General features: G+C 46.3%; 1 protein-coding gene across 1 annotated transcript in view; it reads left to right on the top strand.

The window, feature by feature from the left end:
* The window catches only part of LOC122551851 (keratin, type II cytoskeletal 8-like), a 31,584-nt gene extending 11,810 nt beyond the window's left edge, over positions 1–19,774 (top strand). Inside the window, exons 3-8 of the mRNA XM_087989418.1 lie at positions 2,088–2,183; positions 5,611–5,775; positions 11,166–11,291; positions 13,631–13,851; positions 16,665–16,759; positions 18,813–19,774. Coding sequence (XP_087845544.1) covers positions 2,088–2,183; positions 5,611–5,775; positions 11,166–11,291; positions 13,631–13,851; positions 16,665–16,759; positions 18,813–18,820 — 711 coding nt within the window. The 3' untranslated portion in view covers positions 18,821–19,774. The remainder of the gene's footprint in view (positions 1–2,087; positions 2,184–5,610; positions 5,776–11,165; positions 11,292–13,630; positions 13,852–16,664; positions 16,760–18,812) is intronic.
* The last annotated feature ends 3,109 nt before the right edge of the window (positions 19,775–22,883 follow it).

The following is a 22,883-nucleotide window of genomic DNA, read 5'->3' as shown; positions in this document are numbered from 1 at the left end:
AGCGTCTGTCGTCTCTCTCCCTGTGACCCTCTGGGGCAATGGCATCTTTATTTAAGGGCACCAGAAAAGGTCGAAGAGAAATAAGCTATTTCTGTTAGCTGGAGGAGTGCAGCACCAGGCGACATCACTGAAATATCAAACTTGATAGTTAAGTCGCCAAACATGTATACACGCAGAGTGGTAAAGATTCAGAACTCTCTTCTGCAAATGCAGTTTGTTGTATTTACATTTGTGATTGGTAGAGAGATGCCTAGGTATGTAGAGTAAAATCAGCTGTGAATGTTAGCACAGACTCAAATGCTGAATGGACACCTCCTGTTCACAGGTTCCTGGAAGGGTCAAGAAAAATGTATTCTAGGTGGAAAAGTTGTGTCCCCCATGTATACGTTACGGCACCTGTAGAAATGTCACTGTCAGACAGAGCCCTCTCCTATTGCCTACAACTGAGATTGGGAAGGCTGTGACCAGTCAAACTGGACAGTGAAGCTTGTGGAAGGTGTACCTCAGTTGAAACTTTATTGCTGGAACAGCACAGCAGGTCAGGCAGCATCCAGGGAACAGGAGATTCGACGTTTCGGGCACAGGCCCTTCTTCAGGAAGGTGTACCTCACACTGGAGAAGACCAGTCCAGAGTTAGGACTTGGAAAGGTGATAACAACATTAGCCAATAGCACTAGATTACTGATAAAATGTGTTCATGATAGCTCAACCCTGTAGGAGCTAGACAAATGCAGATTAATGTTAATTAAATAAAACATGAATGATGCATTTTGGAATAAAATATGCTGTAAATGAGTAGTTTAGATAAAATAAACATACTTGCAGTGGTTTGGGGACAGATATGAAGATCACAAAAGATTGGTTCAAAAGTAAATCAGACTAAGAATCAACAAACAATCTCACCTTTTTTTAGAATAGCATAGATTAGCAAATCAAGGAAGTCATTTCTGGTGTAAAGATTTGGACATGCAGTGGTTCAATTGTTGTTTATTATGTTGAAAATCCATTAGAGAACAGATATAGAAGCAAACTGCAGTGAAAGCAGTTAATTCTGGTCTAATTCTTAAAATGTCATTCTCTGGATGTGAGCATCGCTACAGGACCAGCATTTATTATCTGTCCCTAGTTGCCCCTTGAGAAGGGAGTGGTCCACTGTGTGCTGTAGGTAGACCCACAATGCCCTTGGGAAGGGAATTCCAGGATTTTGACCCAGTGACACTGAAGGAACAATGATATATTTCCAAGTCAGGATGGTGAGTGGCTTGGAGGGGAAATTGAAGGGGATGGTGTTCACATATATCTGCTACCCTGGTCTTTCTAGGTGGAAGTGGTTATAAGTTTGGAAGGTGCTGAATTAGAATCTTTGGTGAATTTCTGCAGTGCATCTTATAAACAATGCTGCTACTGAGCGTCGGAGGTGGAGAGAGTGGAAGCTTGTGGATGTGGTCCCAGTGAAGTGGACTGCTTTGTCTTGGATGGTGTTGAGCTTCTTAAGTGTTGTTGGAGCTGCGCCCATCCAGGCACATGGGAAGTATTCCATCACACTCCTGACTTGTGAAGATAAAGAGGTTTATAGAAGCAGATGAATTGCTCTCTGAAGAATTCCCTGCCTCTGATCATTCTTGTAGTATTTTTATCTTGTCCAGGCTAGTTTCTAGTCAATGTTAATCCCCAGGAGATTAGTTAGCAATGGAAATTCCATTGAGTGTCCTTGAGGTGATGGTCAGACTCCCCTTGATGTTAAATGGTGGGAAAGTGCACCCTGACGTGTGAGGGAAAAGTCTGAGCTTGGATCAGCAGGATTTAAGAGGTGGCAAACTCCTGGCTCTTTGCACCAGAAAAATTTAGAGAGATTTCAAAAGGGATAGCTTTGAATTTTGCAGAGAATGAGGACTAAGCTCTGGATTGATTTAGCTGGTGTTAGTGATGGGAATGTAGTACTTTCTGGATGGAGGGAGAGGTAATGCAGATTCTGAGGTCACAAAAGAGCTTGTTGGTCCAGTTTGAACTTCCTGCTGTGATGTAAAAGTTCGAATTGATTCATTGCTTCACCTAAAGTGTCTCCAATTTTTTTTTGTCATACCAAGGAAGTAGATGATGCCTATTTTCAAAAGGTTGAGCTGGAATCGAAACTGGAATATCTCACCAATCTGATTGAGTTCCTGAAGCTCCTGTATGCTGAGGTAGGTCCTTTATTGTGTAATTGAAGGAGTTCTTCTCTGTTTGGGCCCAGAAACAGAGTAAAGGTAAAGTCACCATAGTCTTGCCAGAATCATAGGGCTGCTGTCTCACTAAAGAGATGGTGGTTAACCTGAGGGTCACCATATCTCAGTCAAGGGAAAAGGTTGAGAAGGGAGCCCTTCCTGGTAACCTCAGCCGCTGTGGGTATTAAGCCCACTCTGCATTACAAACCAGCCATCCAGCTAACTGAGCTAACTAACCCTCTTAGAATGGTGAAGGGGATATTAAACTGTTAGTATAAGACCATAAGACATAGGAGTGGAAGCAAGGCCATTCGGCCCATCAAGTCCACCCCGCCATTTAATCATGGCTGATGGACATGTCAATGCCACTTACCCGCACTCTCCCCATTGTCCTTAATTCCTTGCGAGATCAAGAATTTATAAATCTCTGCCTTGAAGACATTTAATGTCTCGGCTTCCACTGCGCTCCGTGGTAGTGAATTCTACAGGCCCACCACTCTCTGGCTGAAGAAATGTCTCCTCATTTCCGTTCTAAATTGACCCTCTAAGGCTGTGCCTATGGGTCCTAGTCTATCCACCTAACAGAAACAACTTCCCAGTGTCCACCCTTTCTAAGTCATACGTTATCTTGTAAGTTTCTATTAGATCTCCCCTCAAGCTTCTAAACTCTAATGAATACAATCCCAGGATCCTCAGCAGATCATCATGTGTTAGGCCCACCATTCCCGGGATCATCCATGTGAATCTTCGCTCCAGTGCCAGCATGTCCTTCCTGAGGTGTGGGGCCCAAAACTGGACACAGTATTCTACATGGGGCCTAACTAGAGCTTTATAAAGTCTCAGAAGCACATCACTGCTTTTATATTCCAACCCTCTTGAGATAAAAGACAACATTACATTTGTTTTCTTAATCACAGACTCAACCTGCAAGTTAACCTTTAGAGAATCCTAGACTAGCACTCCCAGATCCCTTTGTACTTTGGCTTTATGAATTTTCTCACTGTTTTAAAAAATAGTCCGTGCCTGTATTTTTTTTCCAGAGTGCAGGACGTCACATTTACTCACATTGAATTTCATCAGCCATTTCCTGGACCACTCTCCTAACCTGTCTAAATCTTTCTGCAGCCTCCCCACCTCCTCAGTACTACCTTCCTGTCCGCCTAACTTCGTATCATCAGCAAACTTCGCCAGAATGCCTCCAGTCCCTTCATCCAGATCATTAATATATAAAGTGAACTGTTGCAGCCCCAACACTGAACCCTGCGGGACACCGCTTGTCACCGGCTGCCATTCCAAAAGAGAATCTTTTATCCCAACTCTTGCCTTCTGTCAGACAGCCAATCATCAATCCATGCCAGTAGCTCACCTGGAACATCATGGGCCCTCACCTTACTCAGCAGCCTCCCGTGAGGCACCTTATCAAAGTCTAGGTCGGTAACATCAACTGGGTTTCCCTGGTCTAACCTACTTGTTACCTCTGCTTACTAAATCCATGGTTTACATAGGATTCAAGCCATTAACAACACAGCCAGCAGAGTGTGAGGTACCAAAATGCCCACATTTGCAAAATTTGTCACACAGTGGTGGACATTAGATGCAATTCTAGCATTGAACAGCACTTACTGGATAAACCTGAATATGTGAATAATTATGCTGATGACCAATTTACATTGTTGGGTCACAATGTGGCATATCTGTGTACATTGGAAGCTACACATATTAATACCCTGTTCTTGGCAGACAGAAAGAACAGGGTGGCGTTGTGGCTCAATGGTTAGCACCAATGCTTCACACTGCCAGGGACCTGGGTTCAATTCCAGTTTTAGCTGACCGTCTGGGTGGAGTTTGCATATTCTCCCCTTGTCTGTGTAGGTAGCCTCTCAGTGCTCTGATTTCCTCCCACAGTCCAAAGCTGTGCAGATTAGGTGGATCACCCTTGGGAAATGCAGGGTTTCAGAGATAGAGTAGGGGGATGGTCCAGGTGTGAGGCTCGTTAGAGAGTTGGTGTAGAATTGTTGGGCCAAATGACACGACAGGTATTCGATGTAAGAACAATAAAAAGCCATTTGCATCTTCATTTCTCAACATGATGCCCGTTCAAAGTTTGTCTGTGAACTGTCAATCCTCATTAATAGGTGCATTCTCCACAGCAAAGCCTCTACCAACTGTATCAACTTACCAATAAATCAGAATTTTCATCTCTTGCAATAAAAATGTTGGCTTTCCCTTGAATTTAAAGATAATTTTCAGCAACATATTCAGACATGATTTTACTTGGGTTGCTAAGTCTCAGGTAGAAATTATCATCATGCCACAAAATCCCACCCCTTCAATTTATATTCTTGTGAAATATCCTGAAGCACCTTTTTTCAACAATACTCCCAGGACAGGGACAGCATGGGGTTAGATACAGAGCAAAGCTTCCTCTACTCTGTCCACATCTTTATTGTGTATCTAACCTTATGCTATACCCATGCTGTACCTGTCCTAGGAATGTTCGATGGGGACAGAGTAGATTAAACTTCACTTCAATTTAAAAGAGTAGAGGGAGCTTTACTCTGTATCTAACTCTGTGCTGTCCCAGTCCTGGGAGTGTTTGATGTGGACAGAGTAGAGGAAGCTTTGCTCTGTATCTAACCCCATGCTGTCCCTGTCCTGGGAGTTTTGATGGGGACAGTGTAGAGAGAGCTTTACTCTGTATCTAACCCCTTGCTGTCCCTGTCCTGGGAATGTTTGATAGGGACAGTGTAGAGGGAACTATTCTCTGTATTTAACCCTGTGCTGTCCCAGCCCTGAGAGTGTTTGATGGGGACAGTGTAGAGAGAGCTTTACTCTGTATCTAACCCTGTGCTATCCCTGTCCTGGGAGTGTTAGATGGGGACAGTGTAGAGAATGGCCATCTCCAATAAGGGACAATCACCCCTTGACATTCAATGGTGTTACTATTACTGAACACCACCAAAACCCCCTCCCCCCAACTATCAACATTCTGGGGGCGGCACAGTGGCACAGTGGTTAGCACTGCTGCCTCACAGCGCCAGAGACCCGGGTTCAATTCCCGCCTCAGGCGACTGACTGTGTGGAGTTTGCACGTTCTCCCCGTGTCTGTGTGGGTTTCCTCCGGGTGCTCCGGTTTCCTCCCACAGTCCAAAGATGTGCAGGTCAGGTGAATTGGCCATGCTAAATTGCCCGTGGTGTTCGGTAAGGGGTAAATGTAGGGGTATGGGTGGGTTGCTAAGTCTCAGGTAGAAATTATCATCATGCCACAAAATCCCACCCCTTCAATTTATATTCGGCGGGTCGGTGTGGACTTGTTGGGCCGAAGGGCTTGTTTCCAAACTGTAATGTAATCTAAAAGTGTGAATTATCTGTTGAGGGTAACTGGTTGTAAACTGTCTAATTACAGGAACTCCAAGAGCTGCAATCACAAATCCAAAGCACTGCTGTCACACTCAAGGTCAACAACAAACGCCAACTCGACATGAAACAGATTATTGATGACATCAAGCTGCAGCATGCTGAAATCGCAGCCAGGAACAAGCAGGAGGCTGATGCCTGGTATCAGAACAAGGTCAGTCCTATTCACTCACTCGTATCCACCTCGATTAGGGTCAGCTGACAGTAGAAGAGCAGGAAGAAGAATGGTCACATGTACATCATGCATTACAAAACCTCAGTATTGAATTTGGGCTGACAAGGGGCAAGTAATAATTTTATCATACTAATGCCAGGGAATGGCCATCTCCAATAAGGGACAATCACCCCTTGACATTCAATAGTGTTACTATTACTGAACACCACCAAAACCCCCTCCCCCCAACTATCAACATTCTGGGGGTTACCATTCACCAGAAACTCAACTGGACTCACCACATAAACACATTGGCTACAAGAGTATGTCAGAGGGTAGGAATACTGCAGGGGATAACTAATCTCCTGACTCCCCAAAGTCTGTCCACTATCTCCAAGGCACAAGTCAGGAGTGTGATGGAAAGCTCCCCACTTGCCTGGATGAGGCCAGCTCCAACAACACTCAAGAAGCTCAAAACCATCCAGGACAAAGCAGCCGCTTGATTCACACCACATCCACATCACCACAACTCTCCCCCACCAACACGCAGTAGCAGCAGTGTGTACCATCTACAAGATGCACTGCAGAAATTCACCAAAGATCCTCAGACAGCACCTTTAAAACCCATGACCATTTCCATCTAGAAGGACAAGGGCAGCAGATACATGGGAACACCACCCCCTGCAAGTTCCCCTCCAAACCACTCACCATCCTGACTTGGAAATATATTGCCTAGAACTTCTTCTCTGAAGGCATTGTCAATGTCCCCTCATTTGTTTCATTTTTTCATGGAATGTGAGTGTCATTGTTGCCCAGCCCCACTTGGCTCCAAACGAGGCAGGAAAATAAGTTGTGAAGAAGACGTAATGAGGCTACAACATGATATAAACATGAGGCTACAACATGATATAAACAGGTTAAGTTAGTGAACAATAAACTGACAAATGGAATAAAAAGCGGGAAATTTGAAACTGTCCATTTTGGAAGGAGAAATAAAAAAGAAGTGCATTAACTAAATGGAAAGAGATTGCAGAGTTCTGAGATGCAAAGGGATCTGGGTTTGTTGTGCAGGAATCACAAAATGTTAGTGTGCAGGTACAGCAAGTAGTTAGGAAAGCTAAAAGAATAGGAACATTTATTGTGAGGGGAATTGAGTACAGGAGTAGGGAGGTTGTGTTTCAGTTATAAAGTTCGCTGGGGAGACCACAGCTGGAGTATTATGTACAGCACTGGTCACCATATTGAACAAATGGTGTAAATGCATTGGTGGGGAATTCAGAGAAGATTTACCAGACTAATCCTTGGAATGGGGAGGCACCCTCATGCGTCTTGTATCTGCTGGAGTTTAGAAGAGTTAGAGGTCCGTTGACTGAATCATTTAAGATTCTGAGGGAAGTTGATCAGGTGGATATAGAGGATGTTTTCTCCTGTGGGACAATCTACAACTAGGGACCACTGTTTTAAAATCAGGGGTCACCCATTTACTCCTCATTCCTGATGAAGGGCTTATGCCTGAAACATCGATTCTCCTGCTCCTCGGATGCTGCCTGACCTGCTGTGCTTTTCCAGCACCATGCTCTCGACTCACCCATTTACGGCAGAAGTGGGGTGAAATTTTCTCCCAGAGGGTCAAGCGTCTTCGGAACTCTGCTCCTGACTGCAGGGTGGAAGTTGAGTCTTTGAATATTTTTAAGGCAGAGGTGGAGAGATTCTTGTTCAGTATGGGGGCTGAAAGGTTGTCAGGAGGTTTCGGGAGTATGAATTTGAAGTTATAATCAGATTAGCCATGATCTTATTAAGTGGGAGAGCAAGCCTGAGGGGGCTCAATGATTAAGTCCCACTTCTTAATGATCCGAGTGACTGGCTGGACTATTTAAGAGGGCAGTGTAGAGTTGGACACATTGCTGTGGGTCTGGAGTCACGTGTAGGCCAGACCAGGTAAGGATGGCAGTTTCCTTCCCGAAAGGACATTAGTGACCCAGATGGGTTTTTTCCAACAATAAATAATGGTTGTCATGCTCACCATTCCTGAGATTAGATTTAATTTAATTGTATTTAAAATCCTGCAGTGGTGGTGGGATTTGAACCCACATCCCCAGAGCATTTGCCTGGGCCTCAGGATTGCTAATTTGGTAACATTGTCCCCAGACCATCATGGAGCCCAGCAACACCTTCTCATCATCTAAGGGGAGATGATGGCCGAGTGGCAATATTACAGGACTATTAATCCAGGGAGAAAGTGAGGGCTGCAGATGCTGGAGATCAGAGCTGAAAATGTGTTGCTGGAAAAGCGCAGCAGGTCAGGCAGCATCCAGGGAACAGGAGAATCGATGTTTCGGGCATAAGCCCTTCTTCAGGAATGAGGAAAGTTTGTCCAGCAGGCTAAGATAAAAGGTAGGGAGGAGGGACTTGGGGGAGGGGCGTCAGAAATGTGATAGGTGGAAAGAGGTCAAGGTGAGGGTGATAGGTCAGACTGGGGTGGGGGCGGAGAGGTCGGGAAGAAGATTGCAGGACCCCACCCCCCACCACCAAACCATCATCTCCCAGACCGTCCATAACCTCATCACCTCAGGGGATCTCCCATCCACCGCCTCCAACCTCATAGTCCCACAACCCCGTACCGCCCGCTTCTACCTCCTGCCCAAAATCCACAAACCTGACTGCCCCGGCTGACCCATTGTCTCCGCCTGCTCCTGCCCCACCGAACTCATCTCCGCATACCTTGACACCGTCCTGTCCCCCTTAGTCCAAGAACTCCCCACCTACTTTCGGGACACCACCCATGCCCTCCACCTGCTCCATGATTTTCGCTTCCCCGGTCCCCAACGCCTTATCTTCACCATGGACATCCAGTCCCTGTACACCTCCATCCCCCATCACGAAGGACTCAAAGCCCTCCGCTTCTTCCTTTCCCGCCGTACCGACCAGTACCCTTCCACTGACACCCTCCTTCGACTGACTGAACTGGTCCTCACCCTGAACAACTTCTCTTTCCAAACCTCTCACTTCCTCCAAACCAAAGGAGTAGCCATGGGCACCCGCATGGGCCCCAGCTATGCCTGCCTCTTCATAGGATATGTGGAACAATCCATCTTCCGCAATTACACTGGCCCCACCCCCCACCTTTTCCTCCGCCATATCGATGACTGTATTGGCGCCGCCTCGTGCTCCCACGAGGAGGTTGAATAGTTCATCCACTTCACCAACACCTTCCACCCCGACCTCAAATTCACCTGGACAGTCTCAGATTCCTCCCTCCCCTTCCGCGACCTTTCTATTTCTATCTCAGGCGACCGAATCAACACAGACATCTACTATAAACCGACCGACTCCCACAGCTACCTGGACTACATCTCCTCCCCCTGTAAAAACGCCATCCCATTCTCCCAATTCCTTCGACTCCGCTGCATCTGCTCCCAGGAGGACCAGTTCCAAAAACGCACAACCCAGGTGGCCTCCTTCTTCAAGGACCGCAATTTCCCCCCCGACGTGGTCGACGATGCCCTCCACCGCATCTCTTCCACTTCCCGCTCCTCTGCCCTTGAGCCCCGCCCCTCCAACCGCCACCAGGACAGAACCCCACTGGTCCTCACCTATCACTCCACCAATCTCCATGTACAGTGCATCATCCGCCGTCATTTCCACCACCTCCAAACGGACCCCACCACCAAGGATATATTTCCCTCCCCTCCCCTATCAGCATTCCGTAAAGACCACTCCCTCCGTGACTCCCTCGTCAGATCCACACCCCCCATCAACCCAACCTCCACTCCCGGCACCTTCCCCTGCAACCGCAGGAGGTGCAAGACTTGCGCCCACACCTCCCCCCTCACCTCCCTCCAAGACCCCAAAGGAAACTTCCATATCCGCCACAGATTCACCTGCACCTCCACACACATCATCTATTGCATCCTCTGCACCCGGTGTGGCCTCCTCTATATTGGGGTGACAGGCCGCCTACTTGCGGAGCGTTTCAGAGAACACCTCTGGGACACCTGGACCAACCAACCCAACCACCCTGTGGCTCAACATTTCAATTCCCCCTCCCACTCCACCAAGGATATGCAGGTCTTTCGACTCCTCCATCGCCAGACCACAACAAAACGACGGTTGGAGGAAGAGTGCCTCATCTTCCGCCTAGGAACCCTCCAACCACAAGGGATGAACTCGGATTTCACCAGTTTCCTCATTCCCCCTCCCCCCACCTTGTCTCAGTCAAATCCATCGAATTCAGCACCGCCTTCCTAACCTGCAATCTTCTTCCCGACCTCTCCGCCCCCACCCCAGTCTGACCTATCACCCTCACCTTGACCTCCTTCCACCTATCACATTTCCGACGCCCCTCCCCCAAGTCCCTCCTCCCTACCTTTTATCTTAGCCTGCTGGACAAACTTTCCTCATTCCTGAAGAAGGGCTTATGCCCGAAACGTCGATTCTCCTGTTCCCTGGATGCTGCCTGACCTGCTGCGCTTTTCCAGCAACACATTTTCAGTATTAATCCAGGGACCCAGATAATGTTTTGGAGACCTGGGTTTGAGTCTCATCAAAACAGATGGAGGAATTTAAATTGGGTGGCATGGTGGCTCAGTGGTTAGCACTGCTGCCTCACAGCACCAGCGACCCAGGTTTGATTCCAGCCTCAGGCGACTGACTGTGTGGAGTTTGCACGTTCTCCCCGTGTTGCGTGGGTTTCCTCCGGGTGCTCCAGTTTCCTCCCACAGTCCAAAGATGTGCAGATCAGGTGAATTGGCCGTGCTAAATTGCCCCTAGTGTTAGGTGCATTAGTCAGAGGGAGGAGGGTCTGGGTGGGTTTCTCTTTGGAGAGTCAGTGTGGACTTGTTGGGCTGAAGGGCCTGTTTCCACACTGTAGGGAATCTAATCTAAATTCCATAAATATCTGGAATTAGGAGTCTAATGATGACCATGAAATCACTGCTGATTGTCAGAAAAACCCATCTGGGTCTCTAATGCCCTGTAGGGAAGGAAGCTGCCATCCTTACCTGGTCTGGCCTACACGTGACTCCAGACCCACAGCAATATGGTTGACTCTTAACTGCCCTCTGGGTAATTAGGGATGGGCAATAAATGCTGCCTGAGCCAGAGACACTCACATCCCACGGAGACATTTTTTTAAAAATTAGGAATGGACAATATCTGCTGGCCTCGCCAATGTTTCCTACATCCTGCAAGAGAACTTAAAATTATGAACATCCTCAAACACACTACCATCAATAAAATGTGATCTCTCAGACTCTGAGAACAGTGTGTTCACTCTCAGTTTTTCTAATAATACATTTAGAGTCTGTCACTAACCCTGTTCCCAGTGAGAAATTCTAATCTTATCAGGCTGGCAAACCAAGTGTTCTGATGGTAAATCTGTTTGTTCACAGCTATCAGATCTGGAGAATGATAAGGCGAGACAGAACAACGACCTCAGAGATGCAAAGAACGAGTTTGCCAATTGCTCTCGTTATCTGCAAAAGCTGAAGTCAGACATTGATGGGCTTCAGAACCAGGTATGAATTAAATTCACCGACCAGAATCCAATCCATTCAATAGCCAAAGGTGGGTCAGAACTATAGTATTAACACAACATTGCAACCAGAGGTGTCGAACTGAAACTGGGTACAGTGTAGCCTGGATAATCAGTGACTGTCAAAAATATCCGTGCTGTCCCTGTCCTGGGAGTGTTTGATGGGAGACAGTGCAGAGGGAGCTTTACTCTGTATCTAACCCTGTGCTGTCCCTGTCCTGGGAGTGTTTGATGAGGACAATGCAGAAGGAGCTTTACTTTGTATCTAAGTCCATGCTGACCCTCTCCTGGGAGTATGCAATGGGAACTATGCAGGGGAAGCTTTACTCTGTATCGAATGCCACGCTGACCCTGTCCTGGGAGTATTTAATGGGGACAATTTCAAGATGGCTTCACTTTCAAATTGAAAAAGGTTTATTTTCAGTTTATTTCAGCATTAGGGGAGCTTTACTCTGTAGCTAACCCTGAACTTCATTATCATAATATTTTATGTGTGGATGTGTTCCCTAAATATTCTCATGTATTAGAATGAGAGACATAGAGCAATAGTGATGTACAGCACGGAAACAGACCCTTCTGTCCAACCCCTCCATGTCAACCAGATATCCCAACCCAATCCAGTCCCACCTGCCAGCACCTGGCACATATCCCTCCAAACCCTTCCTATTCATATACACATCCAGATGCCTTTTAAATGTTGCAATTGTACGAGCCTCCACCACTTCCTCTGGCAGCTCACTCCATGCACGTGTGAAAAAGTTGCCCCTTAGGTCTCTTTTATATCTTTCCCCTCTCAACCTCTCAAGAGGTTGCCTATTTACCCTATCCATGCCCCTCATAATTTTGTAAACCTCTATAAGGTCACCTCTCAGCCTCTGACGCATCAGGGAAAACAGCCCCAGCCTGTTCAGCATCTCCCTATTGCTCAAATCCTCCAACCCTGGCAACATCCTTGTAAATCTTTTCTGAATCCTTTCAGGTTTCACAACATTTTTCCGATATGAAGGAGACCAGAATTGCATGCAATTTTCCAACAGTGGCCTAACCAATGTCCTCTTCAGCCACAACATGACCTCCCAACTCCTGTACTTAATACTCTGACCAATAATCTACCTGCGACTCCATTTTCAAGGAGCTATGAACCTGCACTTCAAGGTCCCTTTGTTCAGCAACACTCCCTAGGATCTTACCATTAAGTGTATAAGTCCTGCTAAGATTTGCTTTTCCAAAATGCAGTACCTCACATTTATCTGAATTAAACTCCATCTGCCACTTCTCAGCCCATTGGCCCATCTGGTCAAGATCCTGTTGTAATCTGAGTTAACCCTCTTTGCTGTCAAATACACCTCCAATTTTGGTGTCATCTGCAAACTTACTAACTGTACCTCTTATGCTTGTGGCACTCCACTGGTCACAGGCCTCCAGTCTGTAAAAAAACCTTCCACCACCACGCTATTCCATATACGTACCACCTGTGAAAAATTTGCCCTGTAGGTCTCTTTTATATCTCTCCCTTCTCAACCTAAACCCCTGCCCTCTAGTTCTGGACTCCCCCACCCCAGGGAAAAGACTTTGCCTATTTACCCTATCAATTCTCCTCATAATTTTGTAAACCTCTATAAGGTCACCCCTCAGCCTCCAATGCTCTAGGGAAAACATTGTTTTAGTTCTATTGTTTTAGTTTAAATCTAGAAGCTTGAATCTGATTCTTGAAGTCACTTAACTTATGATTTCGTTTGAGTCAGGATCTGTGAAACTAGCTCCAGTAGATCAGCAGTTGTTGTGGGATATTGCCGGATACTGGGGTTTAGCTTCTCTGATCCGAGAGAATCCGAATGGTGTCCTTCCATGATGCTCCATCCCACTCACTCTGCTATTGGGTCCCTCAATCCTCCTGGTACCCAACTTCTACTGATTGATTGGACAGTGCACAAGCCCTTCCTCACATGATTAGAGGATGATTTAACTATTGGCTAAAACATCCAGACTTTGAGAATATTCTCAATATTTTGAAGAATATGTGAAATGATTCAGAGGAATGATTGGCGAGGGGGTGGGAGGGGATTTTTCTGATATGTTAATAACATAGAAAAATGTTGCCAGGCATGGAGTTGAAGAGTGAGTTGGGTGGAGATGTGAGGGTGGAACTCATCAGGCGCCTCTTGCAAACAAACCAGCAGACTAGAGAGAATGGCCTCTTGCTGTACTGCAAGAGTCTATGGCTTTTAATTTCCTCACTGCAGGAGATTCATCTCTGCTGCCTGGGGACTCCGGTCCTGTGGTTGGTATTAGCATTCTGACTAATATGTTGCTGTCACACAGCGTGCCTCCCTGGAGTCTAACATCAGGGATACAGACGAACGTGGGCAGATTGCCATCAATGAGGCCAAGCAGCATATCCAGCAGCTGCAGGAAGCTCTGCGTAAGATTAAGACGGATATGGCCGAACAGATGCGTGAGCACCAAGAATTACTTAACGCCAACCTGGCGCTGGACATGGAGATTGCCACCTATAAAAAGCTCCTGGATGGAGAGGAGGAAAGGTGAGTACAAGACAACTATCCCCACAAAGAACTCCCATTTCTCTCACACCCTTCACCAGATCCAGGGCAATTCAGAGCACTTTCCAGCTAATGACAAACTCTGAATGATCTTACTAACAGTTGCAATGTAGAAAAAGCTGTAACTAACAGATCCATGGTGAGATTCCAAAAATAGCACCCAGGTAACCTTGTTTTTTTATATTCATTCACGGGATGAGGGTGTCGCTGGCTAGGCAGCATTTATTGCCCACCCCTATTTTCCCAGAGGGCAGTCAAGAGTCAATAGGTGCAGGAGTGGACCATTCGGCCCTTGAGTCAACCACACTGGGCCTGGAGTCACATGTAGGGCCTGGAGTCAACAAGGTTACCAGACCAGGTATGTATGGTCGTTTCCTTCCCTAAAGAACATTAGTGACCCAGATGGGGTTTTCTGACAATGGATTCACGGTCACATTAGACTTTTAATTGCACATTTGCATTGAATTAAAACTCCACCATCTGCCATGGAAGGATTCGATCCCAGGTCCCCAGAACATAACTGGGTCTCTGGATTAACAGTCCAGCAATAATACCAAGAATTTCTCCAAAATATTTGTCTTCATTTAAGGCAAAGGAGACCTGACCTTCTGAAACAGATTCCGGAGAGTTTAGAGGGTGAATTACCCACTCCTTTGGTTTGGTTGAAAAATACAGAGCACAGGGCATGCACGTTGTCATGAACACAGCTGATGTTCATACTGGGCAAGTTCAACTCCAGAGTGAAGCCTCTCTTGATGGACCTGAACTTTGCTTTTTATTTTACAAGCCAGAGGTCATTTTTGTTAATAAATATTTTTATTGAAAAAAAAGATTTTTGAGATTTTTTTGCAAAATTAGCTCAAAATAGTGTATTCCACTTTACAATATAAAGCAACATCAAATATCCACCAACATCCTTGAGCTGTTCAGGGAGAGGTGGGCGCTGCAGGGAATGGAGTACTTTATTTCCCCCTCCAACTCTATATTTTGATTTAATCCCTGCCCTCCCCTTCACTGTTTGATCACACAGCATTGCCCTTTGAGGTGAAGAGCACTGCTTGTCACTGGCCACTCGGGTACATCTTTGCTTCCTGGTGGTGGAAACTGAATAAAGATTCATGCACCTTGTGTCTTTCACTAAAAAAAATAAAGCAACACCATTATAAAATTAAGAAAACTAGCTACTAATCTGTTATACAAACTACCAAAACACAAAATAGGATATCATACATTACTAACAATAACCAAAGAAAGGAGAAAAGAAAATAAATAAGTAAATAAATAACTAGATACACATTCAGAATAAATTTATATCAAGCCATAACAAAACCCATATTTATACAGTATTCCTCCTCCCTGGAGCCCCGGAACCCGCCAAAACCATTCCCACAGTTAAGCAAAGGCCTAAACAATATGGCCAATATATCTGTGTCAATGTAGTTCAAAAAGGGCTGCCATGTTCTGTAAAATAATTCCATTTTATCGTGCACCGTATTCGTAAGGAAGTCACGGGGGATACATTCCATAACTATCCTATGCCAATTTGAAAGTCCTGGGGGACTTTCAGGTACCCAATTTACTAAGATGTTTTTCCTCGCACAAAAGGAAAGGATAGTGAATAATTTCCTCCCGTATGCATCTCGAGAGGGGAACTTTGGAGAGCCCAAAAGAAGAGACACTGGGTCCAGCCACAGGTCTTTTACTGATCACATTCACAAGGTTCTGCCAGTGTACGTTTAGCACACAGAATCCAACGCAAGAGAAACATGAATTATATTACTTTATACAAAAATGTTGGAAAATTTTGATGACAAGTTCCTGCTATTCTGTCTGTCCCAGCGATATCATTCTGAACACCTATACCTCAGTGAAGATTCACCACTAGCTCCACACTCAGGCTTCTCTCTCAGGCTGGTACAGTTGCAACCAGCTTCCTTTGAGCACATTTCTTTCAGTCCATATCTTGGATCACGTAGATAGTGTCACTAGGCACAGGGGAGAACGTGCAAGCTCCGCACAAACAGTCGTCCGAGGGTGGAGTCAAACCTGGGTCCCTGGTGCTGTGAGGCAGCAGTGCTAATCACTGAGCCATTGTGCCATCATAGAGTCTTAGAGATGTACAGCATGGAAACAGACCCTTCAGTCCAACCCGTACATGACGACCAGATATCCCAACCCAATCTAGTCCCGCCTGCCAGCACCCGGCCCATATCCCTCCAAACCCTTCCTGTTCATATACCCATCCAAATGCCTCTTAAATGTTGCAATTGTACCAGCCTCCACCACTTCCTCTTATAAAGTCAACAGGAAAAGCTGTTTCCGTTTGGTGATGGTACAAGGACCAGGGGACACAAGGCATATTTTGGGCAAGAGATGCCGGGGGCAGAGAATCTGCAGAGAAGCTTCTGGCACAGCGAGGAGTTAAGAGTAGAACTCACTGCCTACATGAGAGCTGCAAGTGAAGACAATGTATGGTTTTGAAAGGAAACTGGCTGTGCATTTGAAGGAACTAAACTTGTTGGGGGCTGGAGGGGGGACATGGGACTCGCTGGATTGTTCTACAGAGGGTCAGCATGGCCTCAAAAGGCTGAATGGCCTCATTCTGTGGTGTAATGCTTTGACTCATGGTTCTCAGGTAATGTTAGTGTGGTATCAATTTCACACAGTCCAATCATTTTGATCAGTTCCCACCAGTCAGATCAGATGATCCTGGTACGATGTTACAGTCCAATAGCAGGTCAGAAATTCCCAAGTATCTATCAGTTGTGTCATTGTCTTCATTGATTCCATTCCAGAGACGGAGTTCCAGCCAGTGGCACCATAACCCGAGTGGTCAGCTCATCATCGGTCAACCCAAAAGGAGCATTTGTCAGGAAAAATTCAAAATTCAGTAAGAGGAGAATATTTTACTCAAACTTTCAAATTCATCAAATTAAAGAATGTGACCGCCCAGGGTCTTCAAAATTACAAAACACTTCATAAAGGCTTAATGGAAAGAAAATGTTTCCAGTCATGTAGAAAATGGGCTGAAGGGCCTTTTCTGTATTGTGTGACTCTGAGACCGGAGATCCCAGTCCTTTCTTTAAAAGAAAGCGATGGGAAGGTGATTGGTATCAACACATTGAAGGGAAAAGCCAGATAAAGTCACCAGGGAGAAAGGAATACTTTAAAAGGGAAGTGTAACGGAAGGGAGATGAGGAGAAGGTGACAGGTGGTTCATGTAGTTCAGAACTACCACAGCATGGATGGGCCAAATGACCTATTTATATAATATTCCATATTATTCTTAAGATATTTCTGTGTTTTTTGCAATGCTTGCTGTAAAAGGGATATAGAGGTGAACGTGTAATAAGATTAACAAGCAGAATATCAGAATTGAGGTTAGGATGATCACAAAAGATCACGGAAGTGCACCATTTGGTTAAGTGAATATCATTACCTAGTGCCAATCTCCTTCTATCTCCAATGAAAAAAAATAAACCGCCTAGGGCTGTTTTCCCCTCTGGAAAAGTGAAAGCTGAGGGTGACCTGAAACAGTCTTGGTTAGGTAGACATAGGGAAGATGTTTCCCTTCGTGAGAGACCAGACCGACGTTAATAAATCTCATGGGAATTCAGGACAAACACCCTTATCCAAAAATGGGGTCTTGCTTCCACAGGGAGTGATCGAGGTGAATAGTGTTGATTATATTTAAGAGGGAAGCTAGAGAAAGGAATACTGTAAAAGGATAGGGTGACGGGGGAGATGAGGAGATGATGGTGCAGATAGCCCAAATGGCCTATTCCTATGACATTCCACAACATTCTAAAGACATTTCTGTGTGTTTTTAATCTCACAATGGGAGAAGACCCTGATGAGAAAGTGCTGGGCCGAAGGACCCCAGAGCGGTGGGAGGAGAGCAGTACAGCCCCTCGGTTATTCCAATCCTGAGCAGATTCCATGGGTTTGAGTCCATTCAGTGATTTGTGTCTCCACAATGATTAGGGTTGGGCTGGAGAGCTAAAGGATCAGGGAAGATTTCTTATTAATGTAACAACTCAGTTTAAAGAAATGAAAGGTGATCTTGGATAAGGTACTGAGGGGGTTTGACAGGATGGATGCTGAGAGGATGTTTCCCCTCATGGAGGATTCACGAAATAAGGGGCACAGTGTAAGTAAAAAGGGTTCTCCCATTTTAAGATGATGATCAGGAGAGAGATTTCTTTTTCTCAGGGGGTCATTCTCCTTGGAATTCCATCCTCCAGAAAGCCATTGAGGATGGGTCATCAAATACAGCCAAGCCTGAAGTTGGCCAGATGCTGGTCTGGCCAGTGATGACCACATCCCTTGAAAGAACATAATTAAAAAACAAACTAAAGAACTAATCTTAATGTGACGCAATGTCCCATGAAACAAGCCTGAATTCACATGTTCATATACATAGAATACTGTTACTAAGTGAAGTTGACTGTACTCCATCCCATCAGCTGAGGCCCCATTATACAACAACAATGCAATTGTGGGACAAATCTTTACAATGAATCTTTATTAATTAGTTCACCACACACTCAGAGGGAAGCCACTGCTGTGGGTAGTAAAACTCTGTATTCCCAGCATGTGGACTGCAGCGGTTCAAGAAGGCAGCTCACCACCACCTTCTCAAGGGGCAACTAGGGACGGGCAATAAATGCTGGGCCCAACCAGTCACACCCATGTCCCACAAATGAATAAAAGATAAACCTCCGAGTCCAGTCACCCCCTTCCTGTGAGGATTCTCAATGGGAAATGTGTTTGGACAGAGTTGGTATTGTGTTAGCGCTAGACCGACTCAGGGTAGTGTTTCTGTCAGACAAGAGATAGACTGAACAGTGAGCAGTCATGGATCTTGTATCTGGTGATGTGACTGGACACTGTGTCAAACTGAGCTCCTCTCAATCAGAAAAATACTGTTGTATCTTTTTCAGTGACTTAAGATCATTCGGTTTCTGTGGATGGTTTGGAAGGGATGGAAATGAGAATCAATTTCTCTCTGATCGAAGAGCCTATCACTGACAGTTCACATGTGAAGGCCCACCCTCCACATCATCGCCAGCAGAGAAACAGCAAGACAACAAACTGAATCTTTCTCTCGTTCAGATCTGAGTTTTAATTATCTTTGAAGTAAAGATTGTATATTGAATAAACTCTATTTAGGGTAATGCATTGCTAACCACTCACCATTATAACACTTCTTACCTGTTTATTTTGTCTGACTTTGCTTAGTTCTCTGTACCCTGCCCCTGTCCATCCAAATCCCCAAGTACAGCATCACAGACATTTACACCCTTGCCCCTGGACCACTCTCCCTCACTTCTACCGACCCACTCTCTCCCCCGTTCCCAATCCCACACTGTCCCCATGCCCCCCATCACAAACTCTCCCCCATCCTCTGTACCCCCTCGTCCCAAACTTTCCCTGTCTCACACTCTTCTACCTCTCCCCATCCCACACTCTCCCCTGCTCCCCCCATCCCATGCTCTCCCCTGCTCTCTGTCCCACCTTCCCCACCCCGACTCTCTTTCTTACAGTCTCTCCCCCTGCCTTACTACCCCAGCCCCACCGTCCCACTCCCCCAGACCCCCCCCGTCCCATTCACTCTCTCCCCATGTCCTCTGTCTCACGCACTCTCTCCCCCATGCTCCTCAAACTGTAGGACCCCCTCCCCACCCCTCTCTCCTATCTCTATAAGAGCTGGGTTCAATGTTCATTTTTGAAAAGTGTAGTTACCACTTTATGGCAATTGTTTCTGTGCTTTCTTGTGTCCTGTATTTATCACGTTGCTTTGAATATTTGTTAAAAGAGGTTTGTGGTGACGTTTTCTTGTGGTGATGAGGGGAAAGTATTTATTATTGCTGGGGGGTATCATGGAATAAACAATTCAAACAAAGCTTTACCTTTGTCTGACTCACATTCAAGATTCAGAGTTCATATTTAGATTGTAAGGGCAGCGCACCCTGATAGGAAGTGGCTCTCATTCATATTGGTGCTTTCAGCTGGCGATATCTGAGTAATCTGCTGAAGACTTCACCAATGTCATGTCTCTCTCAGTTGGTGAGTGTCCAGTTCATCCTTTAACTGATCTGAACCAGTCACAATGCAGTAGAACCTTCCCCAGCTATGGCCCCTTCAGCCTCACGACTGACCTGTGACATTCTCACCCCCACATCCTAAATTCTGCTCCCCCTACCCATCCCCATATGATTGACCCAACCTTCATCCGCAATCAGACTGCTGGGGCTGCATTGGAGTTTATAGACAATGTGATCCTCATCTCATATGTCATGGATGGCATCCTTTAGGGGGTCAGCGGGCTGGTCTGCGGGAACCAGGTGGCCACTGGGACCAGGCTTCTGAGGGTCCCCTAGGTTATCTACAGCTGCCTCTTTCTCTCACCCTCCAAGAGAAATGAGGTCCTCCTCCAATGCTGCCTTCAGTGATGCTGTTAAAACTAAAGTTGCCATTGGTTACGGAGGGATCAAATGTAGTCAGGGACTTTTTAAAAAATATTTATTCATGGGATGAGGATGTCACTGGCTAGACCAGTATTTATTGTCCATCCCTAATTGCCCTGAGGACAGTTAAGAGTCAACCCCATTGCTGTGGGTCTGGAGTCACATGTAGACCAGGTAAGGATGGCAGTGTCCTCCCCGAAAAGACATTACTCAACCAGATGGGTTTTTAATAACAATTGACATTGGTTTCAGAGTCCTTGTGTAAAATTAAAACTGAGATCGATAAATTCTTGATCAGTTGGGGAACAGAGAAAAGGCAGGAAAATGGATGTGGGGATTGTCAGATCCAATTGAATGACGGAACAGGCTCAAGGGGCTGAACAGCCTACTCCTGTTCCTATTTCTCATGGTCTACAGTTTCATGGTCACCGTTAGATTCTGAGTGGAGGTCTGTTGCTTGATGACTGGTTTGTGATGCAGAATGACACCAACAGCATGAGTTCAATCCCTGCTCCAGCTAAGATTATCATGAAGGAGTCTCCTTCTCAACCTCTCCCCTCACCTGTGACCTTCAGATTAAACCACTATCAGTTGTCTCTCTCTAATGAGTTAGCAACCCCCGGTCCAGCATGGTGACTTTACCCAGACTCTTAATTCCAGATTCCTTACTGTGACTGTCGACCTTGCCAGCAGAGGGAGACCATGTCAATTATTTTACACTTAATCTGAACCAAGTTATTTTTGGTCACAGAGTCAAAAATACAGCATGGAAACAGACAGACCCTTTGGTCCAACTCATCCATGCCGACCAGATATCCCAATCTGACCTAGTCTCGTGATTTGGAGGTGCCGGTGTTGGGCTGGGGTCTAGAAAGTTAAAAATCACACAGCACCAGGTTATAGTCCAACAGGTTTAATTGGAAGCACTAGCTTTCGGAGCGCCGCTCCTTCATCAGATAATTGTGGAGAATAAGATTGTAAGACATAGAATTTATAACAAAATTTACAGTGTGATGTAACTGAAATTATATATTGAAAAAGACCTGGATTGTTTGTTAAGTCTCTCATCTGTTAGAATGACCATGTTGGTTTCAGTTCTTTCAAAACCTTTTTAAAAGTTACATTCTCAAGGGAACTTTGACAATTGGTGTCATGTTGGCCCAGATAATGTGTTGAAGGTGTGAGCTTCCCTGTGTGAGGCTGTCTGTGCCACAATGTTCAGACTGATTCTAATCTGAGAACGGATTTACAGAATATACGCCTTCACACACACACGCACACACATACACACACTCTCTCACAGACACCCATAACCCCCTCCACCGCTATCCCCCCCCCCACCACCACACACACTCACACACATACACACACTCTCTCACAGACACCCATAACCCCCTCCACCGCTATCCCCCCCACCACACACACTCACACACATATACACACTCTCTCACAGACACCCATAACCCCCTCCACCGCTATCCCCCCCCCACCACCACACACACTCACACACATACACACACTCTCTCACAGACACCCATAACCCCCTCCACCGCTATCCCCCCACCACCACACACACTCACACACATACACACACTCTCTCAAAGACACCCATAACCCCCTCCACCGCTACCCCCCCACCACCACACACACTCACACACATACACACACTCTCTCACAGTCACCCATAACCCCCTCCACCGCTATCCCCCCCACCACACACACTCACACACATATACACACTCTCTCACAGACACCCATAACCCCCTCCACCGCTATCCCCCCCCCACCACCACACACACTCACACACATACACACACTCTCTCACAGACACCCATAACCCCCTCCACCGCTATCCCCCCACCACCACACACACTCACACACATACACACACTCTCTCACAGACACCCATAACCCCCTCCACCGCTATCCCCCCCACCACCACACACACTCACACACATACACACACTCTCTCACAGACACCCATAACCCCCTCCACCACTATCCCCCCCACCACACACACTCACACACATATACACACTCTCTCACAGACACCCATAACCCCCTCCACTGCTATCCCCCCCACCACCACACACACTCACACACATATACACACTCTCTCACAGACACCCATAACCCCCTCCACCGCTATCCCCCCCACCACACACACTCACACACATATACACACTCTCTCACAGACACCCATAACCCCCTCCACCGCTATCCCCCCCACCACCACACACACTCACACACATACACACACTCTCTCACAGACACCCATAACCCCCTCCACCGCTATCCCCCCCACCACCACACACACTCACACACATATACACACTCTCTCACAGACACCCATAACCCCCTCCACCGCTATCCCCCCCCCACCACCACACACACTCACACACATATACACACTCTCTCACAGACACCCATAACCCCCTCCACCGCTATCCCCCCCACCACCACACACACTCACACACATATACACACTCTCTCACAGACACCCATAACCCCCTCCACCGCTATCCCCCCCACCACACACACTCA

This window comes from Chiloscyllium plagiosum, unplaced genomic scaffold (assembly GCF_037043375.1).
Source record: "Chiloscyllium plagiosum isolate Xiang-an unplaced genomic scaffold, Cpla_swu_hap1 HiC_scaffold_7, whole genome shotgun sequence".
Classification (NCBI taxonomy): domain Eukaryota; kingdom Metazoa; phylum Chordata; class Chondrichthyes; order Orectolobiformes; family Hemiscylliidae; genus Chiloscyllium; species Chiloscyllium plagiosum.
This window is presented reverse-complemented; position numbering and strand designations above follow the sequence as displayed.